Source organism: Aedes albopictus, chromosome 3 (assembly GCF_035046485.1).
Source record: "Aedes albopictus strain Foshan chromosome 3, AalbF5, whole genome shotgun sequence".
In the NCBI taxonomy this organism is placed as follows: domain Eukaryota; kingdom Metazoa; phylum Arthropoda; class Insecta; order Diptera; family Culicidae; genus Aedes; species Aedes albopictus.
The window spans coordinates 257846804-257868026 of NC_085138.1; the positions used below are offsets into that span (position 1 = coordinate 257846804).

Consider the following 21223-nt stretch of genomic DNA (forward strand, 5'->3'; position numbering starts at 1 on the left):
CTTCGTAGGTCATACCGGTGCCCTGCGGTCGAGATCGACCCTTACAACGATTAAGTGGCCGCGGAGAGGAAGTCCCGGTAGCGGTGCTGTCGTGGCGTCGGTCTACTGGGTTGGATCCGAGCCCGCGGTTGGAAAGGGGTCCCCGGCAAGGGTCGGGGTAGGTGAGATCCTGCTGTCTGCAACCTACGGGTGCATCTGATAGGGCCTGAAGGGTAGTGATACCCTTCCTTACGGGCAGGTCAGATCGGGTTGCACGTGGGCATCAGTTCTTGATGTCCGCTCAGCAGTAGGGCGCGGGCGGGGTTGACCCTGCCCGCCTTCCGAGGACAAAGGGAGTGGCAAGGACCACTCGGGAAACTGGCTAAGCGCCAGCATGCTACCGTGATGGACTCTCCAAAGCGAGTCATCGATGTTCGTTGCTGCAGGCTACGCAGCTAACCTTGTGGGTGCGATGTGCACTAGCCCCTCTCTGAAGCAATACCTTCTTGGTGGTTCCGGAGAGACGTAGGGTTTGGCGACCATAGGAATGGTTTAGTGGGTACGAGGAGAGAGTAGTCCTGGATTTTACTTTTGTTGTAGAAGACGGCCTGTCAGACCTACACTACCCTAACCTTCTGTTAGGGTGTCTGTTGAGCAGATTATCCCCCTATGGTTTAGAAGGGAAAAAATGTCGGCTCCCAGATCCAAGAGCTTGGTGTCGCTCCTCAACGCCTTCAAGTCTTCCGAGTACCGTAATCCGGGGTAATATTGATCAGCGGGGTAATATTGATCGGCTTGTCCGACCTCATGAAATGTTCCAACAAGCATTTTACATTGAATCAGTTTCTGCTATCGAATGGTATATCGTAATCTGCTGTAATTTAGCTATTAAATGACATGTAATTCTTCAAAATTGAATTTCATAAACATTGAAATAAATCGATTTTTCCATAACTGTGTTTCGTAACGCAATGAGATACATTGTCAAACATTCATGCTTGGCATGTATACTAGATACAATATGAGGATAGAAATCACTGTATTACTTTAATATGATATCCTAGAGTTGGATTTAATGAACCAAACTTTTATGAAAATGTTTTTTTGTAATAAAATATACGATTTATTAAAAGTAGGCTATCAATTCCTTCAACAATTGCCTACCTTTAGGCTTTATTCGCGGTTTGGAGGATTTTATTCTTAAAATAACTAAAAAAGTACATAACTTGTAAAAATTTGGACAACGTATTCGAAATCAGCGACCCCGAATTTAGTAAGTAAGGGTATTTTTAACACAAATGAACATTGATGGCTGGCATGATCAATGTTACCCCAAATCTACAACATCAAAAATTAGATTAAAAAACTTATTTTAACTTGATTTAAAGTTTCACAATACTTTTTCGGATAGCTTAACACATATTCAGTGGGCCAGTACTTGTTTTAAAAATATAAATCATGTAACATTTGCTTTAACAAGAGAATTATTCAAGAAAAATCGAAAATTCTGATCAATGTTACCCCGGATTACGGTACTTGGACTGTTCAGTCTTGATGGCGAGCAAGTCGCCCTTCTCGCGCTTGACGCCTGTCCTTCTACGTTTTCTAGGTCTGGTGTCCTTACGCTCCTGCACCGCTTGCTTTTTTTCTTCTTTTTCTTTCGCTCTACTTTGCTCCAAGAAGCGTCTTCAACCTGACCAGCCCTATTTCGTGGTTGCTGAGGACCAATCAGTGGTCGCAACCCCCGCTCTCTTCAATCCGGGACGGGCATGCCTTTTGGGCCCATCCTTCCTCGCTTTCCAGGACGCCTGGCTGGGTTCCGACTTACCGGAATTACTGGCGGCCTTCGGGGTTGGTAACCACCTAGCCTTGCGGGTGCCGCCTGGCATCTCCTCACCTGACGACTTCGTGATGGATCACGCCAAAGCCCTGCAATAACACGGTAAGACGGTAAGGAACAAAATTCTGTGATAGTCCTATGATTAGCCGGCAACTACACGGCTGACTCGAAGACGAAATGGGGCGTCAAGCCCCTGGACTACTGCTGCCCCTGCACCATCCAGAGGCTCGTTCTCCTTCATTTGTGAAATTTGTGCCACTGAAGTATAATGCCTTCCACCTGCGAAAGTATGACCTGCTGATCACCCTTCCTCCACCCTTGCCGGCTGTAGTGGTAATCGACACTATAGCATATCGCAAATGACGAAGGCGTCACTATGGTATCGCAAGGCACCTGCTTGTGTAGTTCTTCTTGTTTTTTTTTCTTCTTCTGCTTGTTCGCTAGTGTCCAGGGGGCGTCCTCCTCCTGCACCGCCCTAAACCCAGGATGGACCGACCTGTTCAGGCCCAACTCTCCCAGTTTTCCAGGACGTCTGGCAGGGGTCCGACGTACTGACACGGCCTGGTAGTTCAACCCTTGACAGCTACCTTGTACGCTTCTGAGATTGCTTGTCTAGCGAACTATTTGTGCTACTCGCTAATGCATAGGCCTCAATCTGGGCAGACTTCAGCAGTTTGAATTTCACGGGCTCTGGTGCTGTCGCAGTTGCCATAAATTTACCATGGTCCTGCTTGGCCGCCATCGTCGACGTAAGAAGTCTTAACAAAACCTGCTTGAGGTGCTTGCTGACGTTCAACTTCGAGGATGGAAAGTTAAGGTCAATTTCCATAGCTCAGTGCAGTCGATACTACTGCCGCATGCTGCCTTAATTTATATGAACTGATGATCCGTTGGAACCTAGTCATCACGGTATTTCTGGAAGATTTGCCGTACGGTGAAGATCTTATTCGTTGTCTACCGGCCTTCGATGAAGTCGGCTTGATAACTTTTCATTATCAATTAGGTTAGGTTCATCACCGTTTTATCACCCGATAAAAACAGTTAGTCAACCCATCTTGCTTACAGTTGCAACCTTAACTTTCCTCAGCGTGGGAGTTGGATCATTTCCGTCGTTTGCCGCATTTATGTAGTCGTTTTCTCCATCCCTTAGTCACTCATCTGCATTTTCCGCGTCGTTCAAGTGCTCATCCAAGTACTACATCCATTTTTCGATCACCATACGTTCGACCATCAAGAGGTTTCTATCCTTATTCCCGCAGATTTCTGGTCTCTACACGAAGCCATTGATTGAGGAACGCTTTGAACTTCTGATAGAACTCCGCTTCTTACAGGCGACGTTTTTTTTTCTCTTGCAAGAGATGTGATCTGCAGATTCTTCCTCTTTTTGTATTGTTACACGTTCTGCCGAGATCCTTGCGGCAGCATTACCGTCCGTGCTGCGTTTTACTATCCAAAATCACTTTGCACTCATCGTAGAGTTATTTCTTCCGTCGTATCCGTTCTTCGGAAACGATGCAGCTGTCACTTCAAAAGTCCACTCAAGAAGGCCACATCGAGCTCACCCCTGCTACCAGTGACTCAAGATGATGCATGTATGCTTAGGCGAAATCCGGTTGCCTAAGTCGCTCAAGATTCTACTTTGGTAGTCGCCGGTACCGTACATTGTTGATGATGGGAAGCTTTGGGCGCAGCTTGACTATCTCCAGGAAGTGTCATCCGTCAATCATAACGTGGTCTAGATTCCATCTACGGTGGTGATCTCCAGGTGTAAAGGTGTGTTGGAAAAAGTTACTTATGGCCATGTTTTGGGAAACGGCGAAATCGATGAGTCGTGCCATTTTCGTTCGTCGGTCGTCGGTCTCAATCTTGGTCTCAATTCCTCTTCTTAGCCTATTTGAGCGCTTAGGAATTCTATGATGTGTAACTTTAGTAGCGGCCGTACTCGCGTTCGAGCTGCGCGTATAATATGCTTGTCTTACCTTACCGGTCAGACTAAGGCCTGTGTGCCCTGTGATGTATAAAGGAGTCGTCTCCATTCTACTCGGTCCATGGCTAGTGATGGAATTCTTCTCATCATGAAGCAATTCGCGAGTGAAAAGCCAACACAAGGCTCACTTACGATTCCGAGAGTAAACAGTGTGTGAGTTTATTCACACCCGCATGCTTCGTGAGTAAGAAGCAGAACGAAAACAAAAACACTCATGAGTTTTTATTCGCGAAGAGCTAGTGTAGATTCGTGAAGTGTATTTTGGTGTGGTTAAAATATCAAATCCAGTAATTATCCATCATAAACTAGGGATGACACAAATTATGTCACGCAAAAATCAACTTTTTCCAACGTTTACTCACGAATAAAGAAGTGCGAGTATTCTCGGGCCCCTTTTGTTCACGAGTAGGTTTGTTTTGATTTGTGTTCCTGTTCATGGCTGTGCGTGTCCTGTTCCGCACTCTACGAAGGAACCGCAAATCGTCATCCACTTGATTGAGAACCATTTTAGACGGGTTGCTATCGGACATCCTGATGACGTGACCCACCTACCGTAGCCTCCCGATTTTCGCGCTGGTTACCTCAGCATTTGACGCCTTCTCCAAGTCCCGTCTTCCATCTGTACTCCGCCGTAGATGGTACGCAACACCTTCCGTTCGAAAACTACAAGGGCGCGTTGGTACTCTGCACGTAGAGGTCATGCTTCGACTACAGGTCTAATTAGCGTTTAATAGATAGTTAACTTTCCCTAAACGGTGAACTTTGTTCGATCGTAGAGTTCTGTGGAGCCCAAAGAATACGCTTGTCATCATCACTATTTCCTGAGTGCTCTGGGCTGTGCACGTTGATTATATTAAAGTTGGAAAATTGGTTCTTGAACCGCTATGAAAGCTTTTCCCCGCTCGTGTATGTTGCCTCAGTTCTGGTAGATGTTATGATTACCGTATAACGGGGTAACTTTGATAGTTTTTCAGCGAATTTTCTTAATATTTTTCCTTGTCACAGTATTTCCCCAAGTTTGATATATTTAAAACAAGTACTGGGGTATCAGTTATCAATTGCAATTGAAAGATTCGATAATCTAAAATATTTTGGGTGACTTTAAGTTTCCCATATGAGCAAAAATCAGATTTTCATTTTGGGGTAACTTTGATAATGCCCTGAAAAACACATCAAATCCTAAAAAAAAATCACAGATTGAAATCTTAGGAGCATGAACCTGATGAGAGATGCTTTGTGCAATACATCAGATAGAATTTTCATATCAAAACATTGATTTTTCACTAATTTCTACATATAAAAAACAGTTTGTGGAGTACTGAGTTTAAAACACAGTGAATTTAGCTATCAAAAATCTTTGTAAAAATATATGTTTAACGGTACATCATTATATGATAACATGCTATTTGTGGCGAGTATTCTTTTTTTGGGTAGTTTTTTAAATGTTTCATTAACAAATTTTGAACAACACAGATTTATCTACATGAAATTACAAGGGCATTGCATACTTTCAGGCGTTTATCGATGTATGGAGATTTATGTCCCAATTTACAAAATTGCTTCCATTTCGTAAAAACACGCTTCGTTAAGAGATTCAAGGCCAGATTTGGAAGCTACTATGATGAATCTATCGAGAATAAGAGTTTATTCATCGAAAAAATAGTTGTATCGAAGTCATACAGCAGATTGTTTGAAGGGGTTGACAAATGACGAAAATATCAACAATTTCTATTTTTTGCCCAAAAAGTTTAATATAAACTAGGTTTTAATGAAAAAACGTCTAAGATGAACTTTCATATGTATAAAATTGATCTACGTTTACCTTTTTCCTCACTGGTTAAAGGAATCATAGTTAAAAGATAAACTATACAATACCTGCCACAATATCAAAGTTACCCGCATTATAAAAGATACCCCGTTTTACGGTACCTAATTGTGGAAACGACCGACGGATTGGCAGAGTTATGCCTCTATGGTTGTCTTTTCGGACCTGTTAAATTATAAGCGGGTTGATACTATTTCATCCGACGTTTCGACCCTTGGTGTGGGATTTCTTCAGGGAGGTATTCCTATAACCTCACTGAAGAAGACCCAAACCAAGGGTCGAAACGTCGGATGAAATAGTATGAACCCACTCATAATTAAACCGGACCGAAAAGCCAACCATGGAGGGATATGATTACCTATAAACGTTCACACCATGGGTCCTGTCATACACACCTCCTGCAGCGCTACAATGCCGAACCAGCGATTCTTCAGTAGATCGGCGAGTATGCGAGTGCTCCCGATGAAGTTGAGATCTCGGCAATTCAACCAACCGAGTTATCAATCGCAAGTATTTTTTGTTCGCTGAGGTTATTACCATTTATTTCGATTCTTCGTTTTTGGTACTGGTACATTTATCAGCCGCCCCTAACCTGGAAAACAGACGCCTAGACTTGTTGAAGTAAACCATCCCACCCTCTTCTCTGTCAGCCTTCGACCAAAATTTCTCCTGGTGTTGATTACCCTCTCAAGTTCCACAAGAGTCTCTCGACATGACTGCATAAAGCAACATAGTGTCACCAAACCAGACCATTCGCTTTTGTATGGATAACCGCAAATTTTCCATTTATGCAGATTGCGGCTCACTTTGGCACGGTAGTGACTGCGGGTGCAATAATAATTGGCTGACTATTATCGTCACCGATCGTACGATAAGAAATCACTTTGCACGGACTGGGAACAGCTTTTATCAAGTATGGTTGGTTGGTTGGTTGGTTAGTCAGTCAAAGTCAAGGGCAAAAGGAAGTCGTCGTGGTGTCGAACGTGACTGCATTTACATGTAGCTGCCCATATTTGATCGAGCTTATCTATTGCGGATATTATAAGCCTTGTTGCAAGAAAAAAAAGGTATTGTCACGCTGGGAACCAAATAGCAACCGAACGCGGGTGACAACTCTGCTACCGCAGTTAATGATGACGAAAGGCTATATGGAAACCTTTGGATCCGTGAGGGTTGTTACGCGCTAGCACTACATTGTGCAAAATTGAGATTTGATTGATCCGGTAAAGGAAACCACTAATTATTTCTCGCGTGCGGTAGGGTGATGTAAAAACTATTCAACGAGATAGGCAGGAAATGATACTATTGTTTGATTTTTATAGGTGATTCGCGTGTTGTTTCAATGCTGGTAGTTTACTCGTAAAGATTTGCAACTTATTCGTAGGCAGAGTAAGTCTAAAATAATATTTAGAGATAATCAAGTGGCGCTGCATTACATAGAAATTTTTCCACTCATTATTTCACGTGACTTCCACAACATGCTTGTCCTACTGCACTTGATATCACCAATCATTCCCACCTTATCGAAACCGATATTTGCCCAGAAATTCGCATCTTCAAATGTGCTAATAATTGCTCCTATTTATCACTGTGCCACTGCCGTTCGATGGGCAAATAAAGATATCGCCAGCCCCGGGTTGACCATCCAAATTAGACAGGCAATAAGGCGCCCATCGAATCAACAGATGGTACAAAAACGTGATCACCCGCGAATTTGCGAATTATTTCGCACTTGAATGATTTCTGTCTTTTTTACCGTCACTTTTTGCTCGGGGTTGCAAAATGATATAAAGGGGTGAGCTCCTCGCCCGTCGACTGGGAAAAAGTTGGCAAAAAGAAGAACTCTCTAGCTCTTCGTGGATTCATAGTTCTTGTTCTGTATATGAACTTGTACAATAGATATGTTTTTGCTAATCGAATGTATTGGTATTTGCCAGACATATAAAAAACAAGACAAACATTCATGCAGTAGTGATTTTGCAATGACTGACTCGCAATAACCGTAATTAGTTCCGTTACATATTGTACATTAAATTTGGTGTATAATTTTTGCACAAAAACGCAATTTTTAAAGTGATCGTATCGCGGAATAAAACGGTCAAATCAATTTTGTGTGCTGGGGATTCATTCGAGTGCTGACTGACTGGGGAGCTGCAATCAACGACTTGACTATCGAATTTGCGACGACAACGCACCTCAGTCTATCACCAAGAGCGGACAAAATGGTTTGCCTAATGCGAGTCAGGTGAGGATAAAAAAATGTTATTCAATTATTTAATTTCAGGTTTTCTTATCAGTTCACTAGTAAGAAAAACATCTAACTACCTTGAAAATAGAAAACAAGTTGGAAGATAATTGTGAAACTGTTTGTAAGTGAATTCATAGTAGAATCTCAGTAAACCCCATAAAATTTCGTGGATCGTTCTTAGGAGTATAATCGTTGGAATCTTTAGGTATTTCGCCTGAAAAATTCTCTAAATACTCATCAATAAGTTTAACTATAACTGGGTCGATGTCCCACAGAAGAAAATACTTTACACTCTACTCATTCTCCATGGATATTTATTAGTAATCATAATTTATGAACATAAGAGAATCAAATTGAATTATACCGTCTTACCCTGCTTATTTGGCACACTTGATTACTACACTTTTCAATTCGAACCCCGCTCATTCGACATCTGTCGACTCACAAATATGATCAAACGTCACACTGTAAATGAGAATCAATCCGATATGGTCCTGAAACTCCCATCCGCAGCAGTTCCTCTTCCTGAACCGCTTGAAGACCAGCCGGAATGAACTCTGGGAGCCAACAATCGCAAAAAGAACACGAGCTTTCAACTCGAACCACCACTATAATATCTGTTGCAAAACAAATCCAACAATCAAAACAAAAAAAAAAACAAAAATAGAGTTGCCAAATTGTAATTGACAAGGTAGAGTAGGGTGATCAGCTTATCGAATTAAATGATAACCCCGGTAATTGGACAACAATCATTGTCCAATTAGCGAGGTTTTATGGTACTACAATGAGTAATTAAACAACATATGCAGCTATTCCATAGAAAAACGATATAGTGCAACTCCGATTGTCGTAAAACTTGTTGGGTTCTTAGTTCTTCGAAAATAATTAGAATTTTATTTTGTCATTGGGGTGACCAATTTTCAGATAGGGTGGTTCTAAAAATCAAGGTTTTTAAAAACTAAATTTTTTCAAAAAATCACAACTTTTGAATCAGTTAACCGATTTTAAACTTCTTTTTTTGTTTGATAGCTATTGAATTCTAGTTTTTAGAAAAAAAAAATCGGTGAATGGGCCAAATTGTGTTTTTGTGCAAAAAATATGCAAATGTATTAGTTTTATCACGTTTTTAAGGTCTCGGGACCTGATGACACGAAAATTGCACAATTCTTAAGATTAATTTTAAGAAATTGCTGTTACGAAATAAGCTTTGTTGGCAAATCGACCTCAAATATCAAAGTCGCACCATAGTTACAAGAACTGGAAGAATGTCCTTAACAATTTAACATTGTTTAAAATCACATTTTCATTGCAATTTCATTTGAAAACAAATTTTTTTTTTCTTATCACACTATCATTATGCATCTAGGATCCAATTGTTGCACACTGGCATAACCTACGATGTTACCATGACTGCCAGTTTTTTTTTTTCACTTTCCTAGTCATGCATTTCGTGGGGTTTCAAGGGCATTCTCGGGATGTTTCAGGGGTGTTCCAGAGGACTTCAGAAAGATTCCATGGCGTTTCAATGGGTTTCAAGCGCGTTCCAGAGATGTTGCAGAGAGATTCAGGATGTTAAGGGAGTTCCAGAAGTATTTCAGGGTGTTTCAGGGGGGTTCAGGAGCGATCCACGGGTTTTCAAAAGATTTGAGCGTGTCCCATGGATTTCCAGGAGTGTTCCAGGAGATTTCAAAGGCGTTATTTTCATCAGTCGTTTTCGCTTCTAGTTAAATCATTCCAATCATTGTTTGCATCAAGCAATGTTTTAAACGATTTCAGCGAAGAAGCGATTCCTTGCCATTTGAATGAATTGCCACTAAAATGACTAACTGGGCATAAAACACACAAAATTATGGGATGTCGGGTCAAAGTCGGATCAAATTGTATCAAATGTTGGACCACTGTTGGACCCACATCGGATAACTCAACAACTCATAAAACAGGTCAATGATAGGTTTATGTCGGGTTTTTCGTCACCAATTATGAACAAAGCTTGAACTGTTCAACAATTAACGAGAATCGTCCAACATTAGGATTACCCAAGCAACACACATGTTATATAAGAGTTACGACAGCGCATGTTTTGGTTGTATAGGAGTTAATTTGACGTAATTCTAATATTGTGTTGGCATAACGTCAAATAAACTTCTATACAACCAAAACTTGCGCTGTCGTAACTTTTATATAACATGTGTATTGCTTGGGTAGCTAGCTTAAGGAAGCGTTCAAAATTTGGGTTACATACTTCCCACTCTTAGAAAATGCAATTTAAGGGAATACAAATTCAATGGAAAGTATAAGTAATGAGTGGATCTAGACGTTAACTGGATATTTTTCAACTACAGTGGATTAATGCATGGAAAAACAAACGAAAACCTAAATGCTGGTACTAACCGTTCAACAATTGGCGAATTACCCTAACCTGCATCTCAAGAAGCTTTTACACTGAAATAAATTGTGTTGTTGTTTTTACCGAATCCATGGTAAAATTAACCCTTATGTGGCCGACAGGGTACCCGGGTACCCAGCATCCATTTGAAATACACGGTGTAGAAAAAAGCAAAAAATTTGCCGGTCACATAACGGTTAAGAACTGCTGTTGAACTGCACCAACAATTTTCAACCGAATGCAAATATCTGTTAATTGTACTGAAACATTGTCAATATTACCATGCGTGCAGTACCGTTGACTGAAAACATTCTTGATGCTACTATTTCGGTATTGTAATTTCGACCATGTCAACTTAATTGTTGCGCGTCTTGGATAAACATGGTCAAAAACACAATGTCAAAATAGTAGCATCAACATTTTTTTTTTAAGTTAACGTTACTACACTCATGATAATATTGACAATATATCAGTACAATTAACTGATTTTTGCATTCGGTTGAAAATTGTTGTTGCAGTTGTTCTTAATTTTACCATGGATTCGGTAGAAACTACAACAACATTTATTTCAGTGTACTATAATAAATTGGTGTTGCAAAGCTCAGTGGTTCTCAAGCTTGAACTACGGGCCATGCTAATTTTGCAAGAACCGAAACTCCAAGTAGAATGTTTGATTGCTTTTAGGATTCTGGATATCAAAGAGAACTATTTCAATGAAGTGGCGTTGTAAAGTGCATAGTTTCCCAATCTGTGGTCGCGTGCCATGCTAATTTCTCAAAAGCTGAAAGTCCTACGAGTCCTCAAGGATGACTTCTTACAATAAAGGGGTGTTACAAAGCTTAGTGTTTACCAAGCTGAAGTAACGGTCTATTTTATGTAATCTAGTATGGGTCTGTTCATAAACTACATAGACCAAATTTTGGCTATTCAGATGCCCTTCGTCCCTCCGAAGCGCACATAAGGCTTCTTAAGATCTCCCTCAAACCCCCTGAGAACCTCTGAAACGCGCCTGGGATTGCCTGAGATTTCCTGAAATGACTCTGGAACCCCATGGAACTCCCCCTGGAACCTCCTGAAAATCTCTGTAACGTCCCTGAGCCATTCTGGGATCCCCATGGGACCTCCTGAAACTCCCCCTGGTCCCCTCTTATAATCCCTCCGGAATTCCCTGAGAACCCCAGAAACTCCCGAGAGGCTTCTGGAAATCTCTGAGAACCCCTGAAATGGCACTTAGCTCCCTGAAATACTCCTGAGACCCCCTGGAGCCTCGATTGGAACCCCCTGAGAAACTCAAATATAACACTGAAACATGAAACGCCACTAAGGCTTCTTGGGACCCCATGAAAACCCCTGAAAGTCTAGAAAAGTAATTTCATTTCGTTCTCACACTTTCTTGGTTCTTGGGAAATTCGCGTGGCGTGAGGCCAAAAATTAAAAACCACTGATATTTGCAGCACATCTATATTGAAGGTACTCCTGCTTGAGATGACCAATCCGATAATGATGTTCACTTCTTCCTTACATTTTTGCTTCTTGTGAAATTTTGGTGGCACGTTAACCCAAATTGGAAACCACTCAATTTTGCAACCCAACTACATTGTACAGTACGTCGTACATCAAAAAAAAAAAAACATTTTCATTTCTTCCTCAAATTTATGGTTTTTGAGAACTTTGCGTGGCTTGTGACCAATTGGAAATCACTGATCTTGGAAATGCATCTGTATTCAAGATATTTCTCCTTGAGATGAACAATCCAGAGGCGCAGAATTCGAAAAACATTTTCATTTCGTCGTCACAGTTGTGATCACACTTGAGATAATCACGTAGCCCATTACCATAGATTGGAATCCACTGATTTTTTTTCAACATATCTATTAGCATGGGTCGTAGAGGTCATTTTTTTTCAGATCAAGATAAAACCCTTCCATTTCGGGTCCTGAACAACTGTGCAAAATTTTAGCGCGATCGGTTATGCTGAATATCCGGAAATATTAAAACATAGCCTCGAAGACCTCAAAGCGATCCGAGTCTTCTGACAAAAGTTATTACTTGCTGGTCGTCTAAAGATGCCTAACAATTAACATACAAATCTTATTTTTTGGCAAAAATTGCCAAGGGTATAACTTTTTCCCCAAACCTCGGATTTTTTTGCTGTCTTCGAAAAAGTTTTTCGAACTATCCTGGGTTTTACTTTTACATAATCGGTTATATGTTATAGGACAATTTTTAGAAATTTTCAAGAAAAATACAGAAAAATATGTTTTTCCTAGTAAAATTCCATTCAAACTTCAATCGCGATGTGCAAAATGTAGCCTAAACCAACCATGCCCGAATTCTGCACAGTTGTTTGGGACCTCAAATGACTCCTAAAAAACTTTGATCTGATTCAATCTAATCAGTTAACTCACCCTAATATCTATATGGGGTGATACACAAATTATGTCACGCAAAAATCGACCTTTTTCAACCCCCCCTCCCCCCTATGTCGCAATTTTTGTATGGGACCTCAATATTTTTTAAGGGTCGTCACGTTTTGCAAAACCCCCCCTCCCCCCTAAAAGCGTGACATAATTTGTGTACGGCCCCTATTAGCAATACTGATCCTTGAGATGATCAATCCGAAAAACATTTGCACTTCTTCCTAGCACTTTCGGTTCTTAACCATTCAGGACGAGCGAGGTTTTTTGGTAGTGTTGTACTTTTTACAACAGACGCACGAACTTTTCCAGAACGCACGAAGGGCTAAGAAATCCTTCTGGTCCATGACCCCAAATTGGGAACTACTGATCTTTGCAATACAACTATGTACATTATAAGTACACGCTATGTCTGAACCAGCAGATTATAAAAATTGAATGTACATCGGGTTTCTTTCCATAAAACATCAGTATTCAAGCTATATTTTCATTTGCAGAAGGTTTCAAAATATTCTATCGGTGAAAATTTTTCCATACATTTTGTATGGGAGAGAAATTGGTCGAAAATGAGGATTTCAAGCAAATTTGTATGAAAAACGGTCAAAAAGATGGAAAAATCAAAATTTCCCCGATAGAATATTTTGAAATCTTCTGCAAATGAAAATATAGCTTGAATACTGATGTTTTGTGGAAAGAAACCCGATGTACATTAAATTTTTATAATCTGCTGGTTAAGACATAGCGTGAAGTAATCTCTGAAGAGCAGAATCTGAAAAACTTTTTCGTTTCATCCTCACACCTTTGATCTTGAGAAATTCGCTCAGCACATCCCAAGTAACCAATAAGCATTTGAAATAGCATTTATTCAGCATTATACATAGTAGTCTTTACGACAAGGCGGTTAATGCTATTTGACCGTATGTGCGCCTATAGTGCTACCCCACAGTAGGTTTGGCAAAATAACGGGCTGGCTCAGTGCTGCACCTTCAGGAACGTCGTACCAAAATGTCAAAGAAGCGTAATGCCTCGTCGAACAAAACAAAACAAAAATAGCTTTACGTTTGCTTTTCGCTCACTCAACGTTCCCGCTTCCTTGTCTTTGCACACTCCAGCTGATGTAAGGTGGTATTTTTTGCAAGTTTTAGTAGTTTTTGGGATTTGAACTTACGATCCAAAGATTACTCAATTATGTTTGCTGCTGGAAATCTTCACACTCCAGGATGTGCCCATATAGCCGAGGCGGTAAACGCACGGGTATTCAGCATGACCATGCTGAGGGTGACGGGTTCGATTCCCGGTCGGTCCAGGATCTTTTCGTAAAGGAAATTTCCTTGACTTCCTTGGGCATAGAGTATCTTCGTGCCTGCCACACGATATACACATGCAAAATGGTCATTGGCAGAGGAAGCTCTCAGTTAATAACTGTGGAAGTGCTCATAGAACACTAAGCTGAGAAGCAGGCTTTGTCCCAGTGAGGACGTTACGCCAAGAAGAGAGAGGATGTGCTACAGCTGCTCCGATGGCGTGCGCTGATTTTGTTCCAAATATAAAAAATGGTTGGAAGGCAGCTTTAGTTCCAACACCTAAACTTGCTTTCAATTGTGTTCATTGTGTGTAAATCATTATCGTTCCCTTTTCGATCTGCAGCATATAATTCCCTCTTCCGAATAATATTATGATCCACTAAAGCATTGACTGGTTTTGAAATTTTTTTATGCAATTCAGCATTATAATTTCTATTTTATACTACTCATTTCAGTATCATAATGACTTACTTTTCCGTACCAGTTCATTTTGCAACTGAAATGAGTTGCATAATGAAAAATAGTTGCATAATGTTCATTATGCAACTCATTTGAGTTGCATTATGAACATTATGCAACTCATTTGAGTTGCATTATGAACATTATGCAACTCAAATGAGTTGTATAATGAAAAAATCATTGCATAAAATTTTGTATGGAACTCGTTGCAAAACTCGATTTTTTCAGCACTCTTCGTATTTATCCAACTCGGCAAGCCTCGTTGGATAAATGTACGACTCGTGCTGAAAAATTCTGCTTTTTACAACTCGTTACATAACTAACTATTAATGGTCATGTTCCCATTTTCCAATCCAAACCAGCAGCAGCGTCTTTCGTGCTAACTTGGATGAGTAAGGGAAAAATGAAAAAGCAAATAAAAATTTGACAACAGAGGCATAAACCCTGTAAGACAGAGAGACAGCATGTGCTCTCAAACACATAACGTCACCCATACTCTTTGCTCGTAGCATTTGAAGAGCAGTTAAAAAGCATTCTGAATGCTCCGAAAGCATAAACGCCTGAAGCAGTTGAAATGCTAACTAACAACCAATAGCATTTGAGTAGCACATGTTATGCAAATTCAAGGCAGTTATGCATTCAAACTGCTTACACAGTTAGAAAAAATCACCGAGTTCGGTAATGTTTTACCGAAATCTCAACCGTTAAGTTTGTTTTACAGGAAAAAATCGGTAAAGGTAACAACTTTTACAGAAGTTCGTTGGAGTTTGACAGATAAACGATAACATTTTACCGAAATTTATTATTTTTTCACAGAATTTCGTTAAAAATCCATTACCGAACGCTCAGCGGTTGAGATTTCGGTAAAAATTACCGAACGCGATTAACTGTATATGTAGGGCAGCAAGCAGTTCAAATGCTTAATACGGTCTGCTGTACGGTTTATTCAAATGCTTAGCGGTTACCTGGGATGACCATAGGTTGGGAGCCACTGAGCATAGCAAAACTGCTAAATGATTAATTGTAACTTAATGAATTATAACCAAGATTATAACCTTTGGTTCCGCGTCATTTGGCCGAATGCCGTTCGGCCGAATACCGTTAGGCCAAACGCCGTTTGGACGAAAGGCTCATCTGGCCGAACGCCTTTGACCGAATAACGTTTGACCGAAAAAGGAATGATGAACTTAAGGTGAAACGGGACGCCGTGTTATTTTTCCTATCTTGCCTCTCTTTCTAACAACTTATCTCGCGATTTTGAAGATGGTAATCTCGAGTTTTATCGCACTGAAGATGCTGAAAACCAATCCGCATATGCACTGCAAGTGAGCATGATAGATTTTTGTTGCAAAATATGAAGTACAATCTGAGATTACCATCTTAGTAGCAACGGAGCAATGGCGGATATTTCCTCGACCTATGATCGAGTGATCTGCTACTGTCCTCCACGCTCCCCCGATTTACGCTCTAATTCCCAAATAGCGCTCCTACCAACTTACGCTCCCCCCGTATTGAGCGTAACTTGAATTTTTGTACAAATATTCTCCTATATACATAGCAGTCGTTTGTGGCTATTGATCTACTTTTGAATATTCAATAATGAGTTTTTTAAAGCAAAATAATGATCTTTCTCACCGATGAGTCATTTGTTCTAAGAGTAGAAACCACTCCAAAAGCAGAAAGGCATGTGTTGCTTGCTATCAATTTCCAATCTCATGACGAGCCTTCCACATGTTCTTGGATTGGTGTGTGAAAAGAACGTGATTCCGGTTTTATAGGAATCATCCTTCTACTGATTAGAGCGCTGAAACATGCTAACGTCACATTGCCTACGGTGATGACGCCAGCCAGTTATTGCTATCAGTAGTTTGTCGCATCGTCACGTTGTCTTCTCACCACTATACTCTAGCCGAGACCATGGGTCCCCAACGGCCGTCAATGCACGGACCCATGCCGATTTTGAGTTTGGGAAAAATGAAAGTCTTAGTAGCAATCATGAAAGTAAAATTCTATTACTAATAATGCTTATACTTGCTATATTTTTTCCAACTTTTTCTTGTTTTGATTTTTCGTATTGATTTTTTTGTAAATGACAAAAGAGAAGATGGTCGAACTTTTACTCTACCTTACTCTTAACTTTTCCATTTATGTGTTCATCTGTAAAACACCTATAAATGTTTTCAACTAAGCGTTGTGTACCCAAAATCAATATTTTCAGAGAATTATAATAAGTACAATAACTTTCATTCCAGGAGGTAAGGTTTGGTCCCAGATTTAGCCTATTTCAGGCCCTTAATCTAAAATCTCTTATAAAATCAGATGAGTTTACAGAGATGTAGGTACGTGTGGATTATTCATTGTGGCATGCTTTGTCGTTTGTTTATGTAAAATAATGTAGTACTTTTCACATCCAAACCCATGATGAGAAGATGATATAATCTCGATTTTATTCTAGGAACTCTTCTGTGGGAATACTTATAGCATAACCTTTAGTAAAGATATTGCAGTTGAGATAACAGCATTATACATAAAAATTTGTTCCATTTTGTTGCTGTGTAAAAACTCAATGATCTTTGTAATTTGGATCGCTTGGGCCAATAATGTTATAACCAAACTCAACACAATTTTCTTCTACATAGATAAAATCTTTTTCAGATTAAATGCGTTATGTTTTTTATCACCCCTCGACCAACTAAAGAGTGGTGGGACAAAAAGCGAAATAAATATAAGTTATGGCCTAACAGAGCTTGGAATAAATATTTTATTCTAAAGTGTATTTGAGAACTTGCTATAATCTTGCTGTATTGTATCATAATTTGGTACACAGTCGTTTAAATTGAAAAAAAAAGTGGATATTTTTATTGTTTTAATTGTTAACAGTATATGTTTAACAACAATCGTGTAAATCATTGTTACAAAATAACAAAACTTGTTATAATTTTGTTATTCCCATCTATTTTATTTACGCCAACTATGTATGTTAGTATTTATTGACGATCTTGCGCCAAATACGACGCACAGGGAAACATAATTGTCCCACCACAAAATATGCACACTGGTTTCAGCATAGATTGGTTCAGTGCTTCCCAAACTGTGCGCCGCGGCGCCCTGGTGCGCCGCGAACCTTTCCCAGGTGCGCCGCAGGATTTTGGCTTTTGTGACGAAACTAAAAATACAAACTCTTTAATAATAAAACTAGTGTTGCTCACATTTTTTAATGAGTGTAGAATTAGCATTCAAGTTAAAATACACATAAATAAAAATGAAAAAAAAAATCCTGACTTCAATTGTTCCATAGGATTTTTGGTATCCTGTTTAAACATATCAATTGAAACACATTTTAGAATTTCAAGTTTTTGAAATTGTTTATGGAACTCTTAAGCTTCAGCTTAGCTTTTGATTTTACTATAACTTGTCCACAGTTTTAATTTCAAGAACATCATTTACGTTCTTTTCAGAATAATGACAAGGTCTTCGGAACAGCTTAGCGGCGTGCAGTTTTGCCGATCTGGTAGTGTGAAGAGCTAGCTTTCATCTTTTGAACGGGACTGTTTCATCAGTACTGGCGCAACCTCGCTGAACTCGAATAATTTTGTTATGCTTGGTTTCATAAATGGGGTTATATATGGCCAATACAGGCCCAGAGGGGTTAAGTTGAAATTTATGAAAATAGGTTCAATCAAAGCCCACATGGCAGGTCATTACAATCTCTTCGTGTGTCTCAGTTTGCCGTAATTTTCCAAAATAAATAATAGTGTTGCTTTGCAATTTCCGCAAAAATTGAAGGTTTGGTCAAGTTCTGTGTAGTTATTTTCATTCAATAAGAATTCTCTAATAATTGCAAACGCATTTAGAATTTCGGTTGAATTGTTGTAAGTCAGCAGCTTGTTTTACCTGTACATCTGAGATTCTTCTTATTTTTAAAACTTCTATGATGAAATCAACATAATTTTTGAAATCTTACAAATATTCAAACTATCTTTGAAAAATTAATTAAAAAATAGGTTGTTTTTCCAAGTATTGAATTCTGAAAACATGATATGTATTAGAGAAGTATTTCACGATTTTGTCTTGCACATTGTAAAGTGAAAGTTGCCTAAAATTTAAAAAAAAAACTTAAAAAAACTTTGGTGCGCCGCGACATTTTTGGAAATGTGAAAGGGCGCCGCGATAGCAAAAAGTTTGGGAACCCCTGGATTGGTTGATGTCGCCGCTACAGTTTTCCAGTAACGGAGCGTTATTTTGGGGTGATGTTTTGACTAATCGGTTTGTTTATGCACTGTTTCCTTTGTTGTTGGATGTGTGAACATTGTGCTGTCAAAGATTGAACATTTGCACGATCGTCGCGAAATCCTTGCAAAGCTCAATACCTACGCTAAGGTCAACATCCCCTTCCGTGTCTCCATAATCCCCTGGTTGGGAACCTCTCTAATCAAAACATTGCAAACTGATTGAATCAACAGAGCTTAGGAGCGAAGCCTCGTGCCCTTCTCTGGATTGATTTTTTACCATCTTCTCTCAGTTTGTTTGGAGCCCCCAAAACGGTAGCAAGGATCGAGACAGCAGGGAAGCACTTGCTTCCGTTTCGGTTCGCGGCACATTTTTGCGGGCTTTATCGAACCAAAAACCGGTTAATATCGATCGGCAGTCTATGTTCCGTCCGTCGGTTCGTCCGAATTCGCGTGATCCGTAGATTTGACGCTTTTCCGTTTGTTCGCGGTTGACCGCCTATTCTTCTGTTCTACTGTTTCGGGTCGCGTGGCCACCACACCAATTCACACGAATTGTGATGCTCTACGATTCGTTACTACGGTTACGGCGAGCAACAACAACAACTCTCCATGATGGTGGTCGTCGCAGTGAGCACGTTTCGCCAGTTCGCGGTCAAGTTCAATGGAACCGGTGGTGGAACTGCGCTGAACGTAGTAGGCGGCGGCGGCATCGGCAGCAACAACAGTGTTTCAGCGATAAAAAGCGGCATCCGTGAGCAGCTGCTTAGTAGACCCCGTTACTGCACTACTACTACTGGTGGTGGTGGTGGAGGTGGCACCATCGTCGTGAGCACCAGAACCTGCAGTAGCAGCTCACGTACTTCCGCCAGTGCCTTCGCTGGAGCAGCAACTGCGGCGGGCAATGGCTTCGTTCTGCGGGGAAATGTCACCGACGACGGTCGTTCATCGCAGCAACCGCAGCGAAGGACACTTTACGGGCAGTCGCTCAAGCTGAATTTGCTCAGGTACCATATGGGATCGATCGAAGTGAGACAGACCGTGTCTCTGTTTGTTCGACGTTGATGGGGGGGGGGGATCGCTGGGGTAAGCGTAGTAGGTGCGCAGACTTTGAACTCGTGCATGATGATTTTGATTACTTATTACGGTTGTTTACCAAGTCTGTCTTGGGGTAGGCTTTCATCATATGGTTTGTTTATTAGGCATACCACGTGCTCGAGTCAGAATGCGACAATATTGCACATTAGTCTGTCTGTCGTTCTTTCAGGAATATGTATTTGCCAGACGAAACTTCTATAGAGCTGATACAACCTCATATTTGGATCACACAGCGTTTACGACGGTTGGAGACTGTATCTTATTCTTCTTCTTTATGGCTCTACGTCCCCTTAGTACTTAGTGTTCTTTGAGCATTTCCATAGTCATTAATTGAAGGGCCTTCTTTGCCTGCCATTTCATGAATTTGTATATAGTGAGGCAAGTACACTGATACCCAGGGAGTCCAGAAAATTGTCCCGATCGGAATGGGAATCAAACCCGGCGTCTCCGGATTGGTGATCCATAGCCTTAACCACTAGGCTAACTGGAGACTGTATCTAAAAGCTAGGATTCTAAAAGCAACTAGGGTATGTGTGCCACAGTAATCTCAATATTAATTAAAATAAACAACGCTGTTTTTCGTAGGATGAAAATGGAAGCCACGTGCTTAATAAGGAAACCAATAGCCTAACCACTTTCAAAGTTACTGCTCAAATTTGACTGAATATTAGTGTATTTGTGCATGTTTGTCTACTTATCTATCAAAAAACTGTGCAATCTCTGCATAAAGTTGATCGTTTGTGGAATGGCGAGAATTGATTCTGAACATTTGATACTTCGAAAAAGGTGTTATTAAAACCAAATGTGTGGAGCGGACCTGGTGTGATGGTTAGAACACTTGACTATCACGCCGAGGACCTGGGATCGAATCCCACTCCCAACAAACTCGCAAAATGTGAGTTCTTCCTTCGAAAGGGAAGTAAAGCGTTGGTCCCGAGATGAACTAGCCTAGGGCTAAAAATCTCGTTAATACAGATAAAAAAACCAAATGTTGAAGTGTAATAAATATGTGAGTATATTAGTTTTTTTTTCATATCCTGTGTGACCAAGAGGGTAAATTAGTAAAGAAAACGTTAGTATCAATCATCAAGGTTCAAGATTTTGTTTTGGATTTTTTTCCAACAAATCCTTTTTGGATTAAAAAAAAAACTCAATAATATAAAAATAGTTGAGTTGTCATTCAAAATATCTCGCAAGGGTGGGAGGTTGTTTGTCTAGAAAATTCCCTGTCATATTAAATGGACAGAATAGTAACTTCATGAAATTCGATTTTTTTTTTCAGTTGTTTGATTATCAAGAAATTGTCTATCCTTGCCTTTATTATTTGAATAATCACCAAGGATTTATTCAAAAAGTTTCTTCACGGATAGTTTTAGAAATATCTTCATGGATTCTTTCAGAAGTTCAGTTACAAGCTTAGAAAGTCTTTCAAAAATACCTTCACAAAAGTT

The 21223-nt window shown here is 40.1% G+C and overlaps 1 protein-coding gene across 6 annotated transcripts in view; it reads left to right on the forward strand.

Annotated features, from left to right (window-relative positions):
• Positions 1–21223, forward strand: part of LOC109422358 (trehalase) — a 149688-nt gene that overhangs the window by 58689 nt on the left and 69776 nt on the right. For 2 of the 6 annotated variants that reach the window (XR_009999341.1, XM_062860353.1), the window contains exon 1: positions 18979–19681. The exons of 3 other annotated variants lie outside the window; for them this stretch is intronic. Coding sequence is in view for 2 of the 3 variants with exons in the window: in XM_062860353.1 (XP_062716337.1) it covers positions 19287–19681 (395 nt within the window). In the remaining variant the exon portion in view is untranslated. Of the gene's footprint in view, positions 1–18977; positions 19682–21223 lie in introns of those variants that run through there. One more of the 6 variants, XM_062860354.1, reaches the window with a different exon arrangement.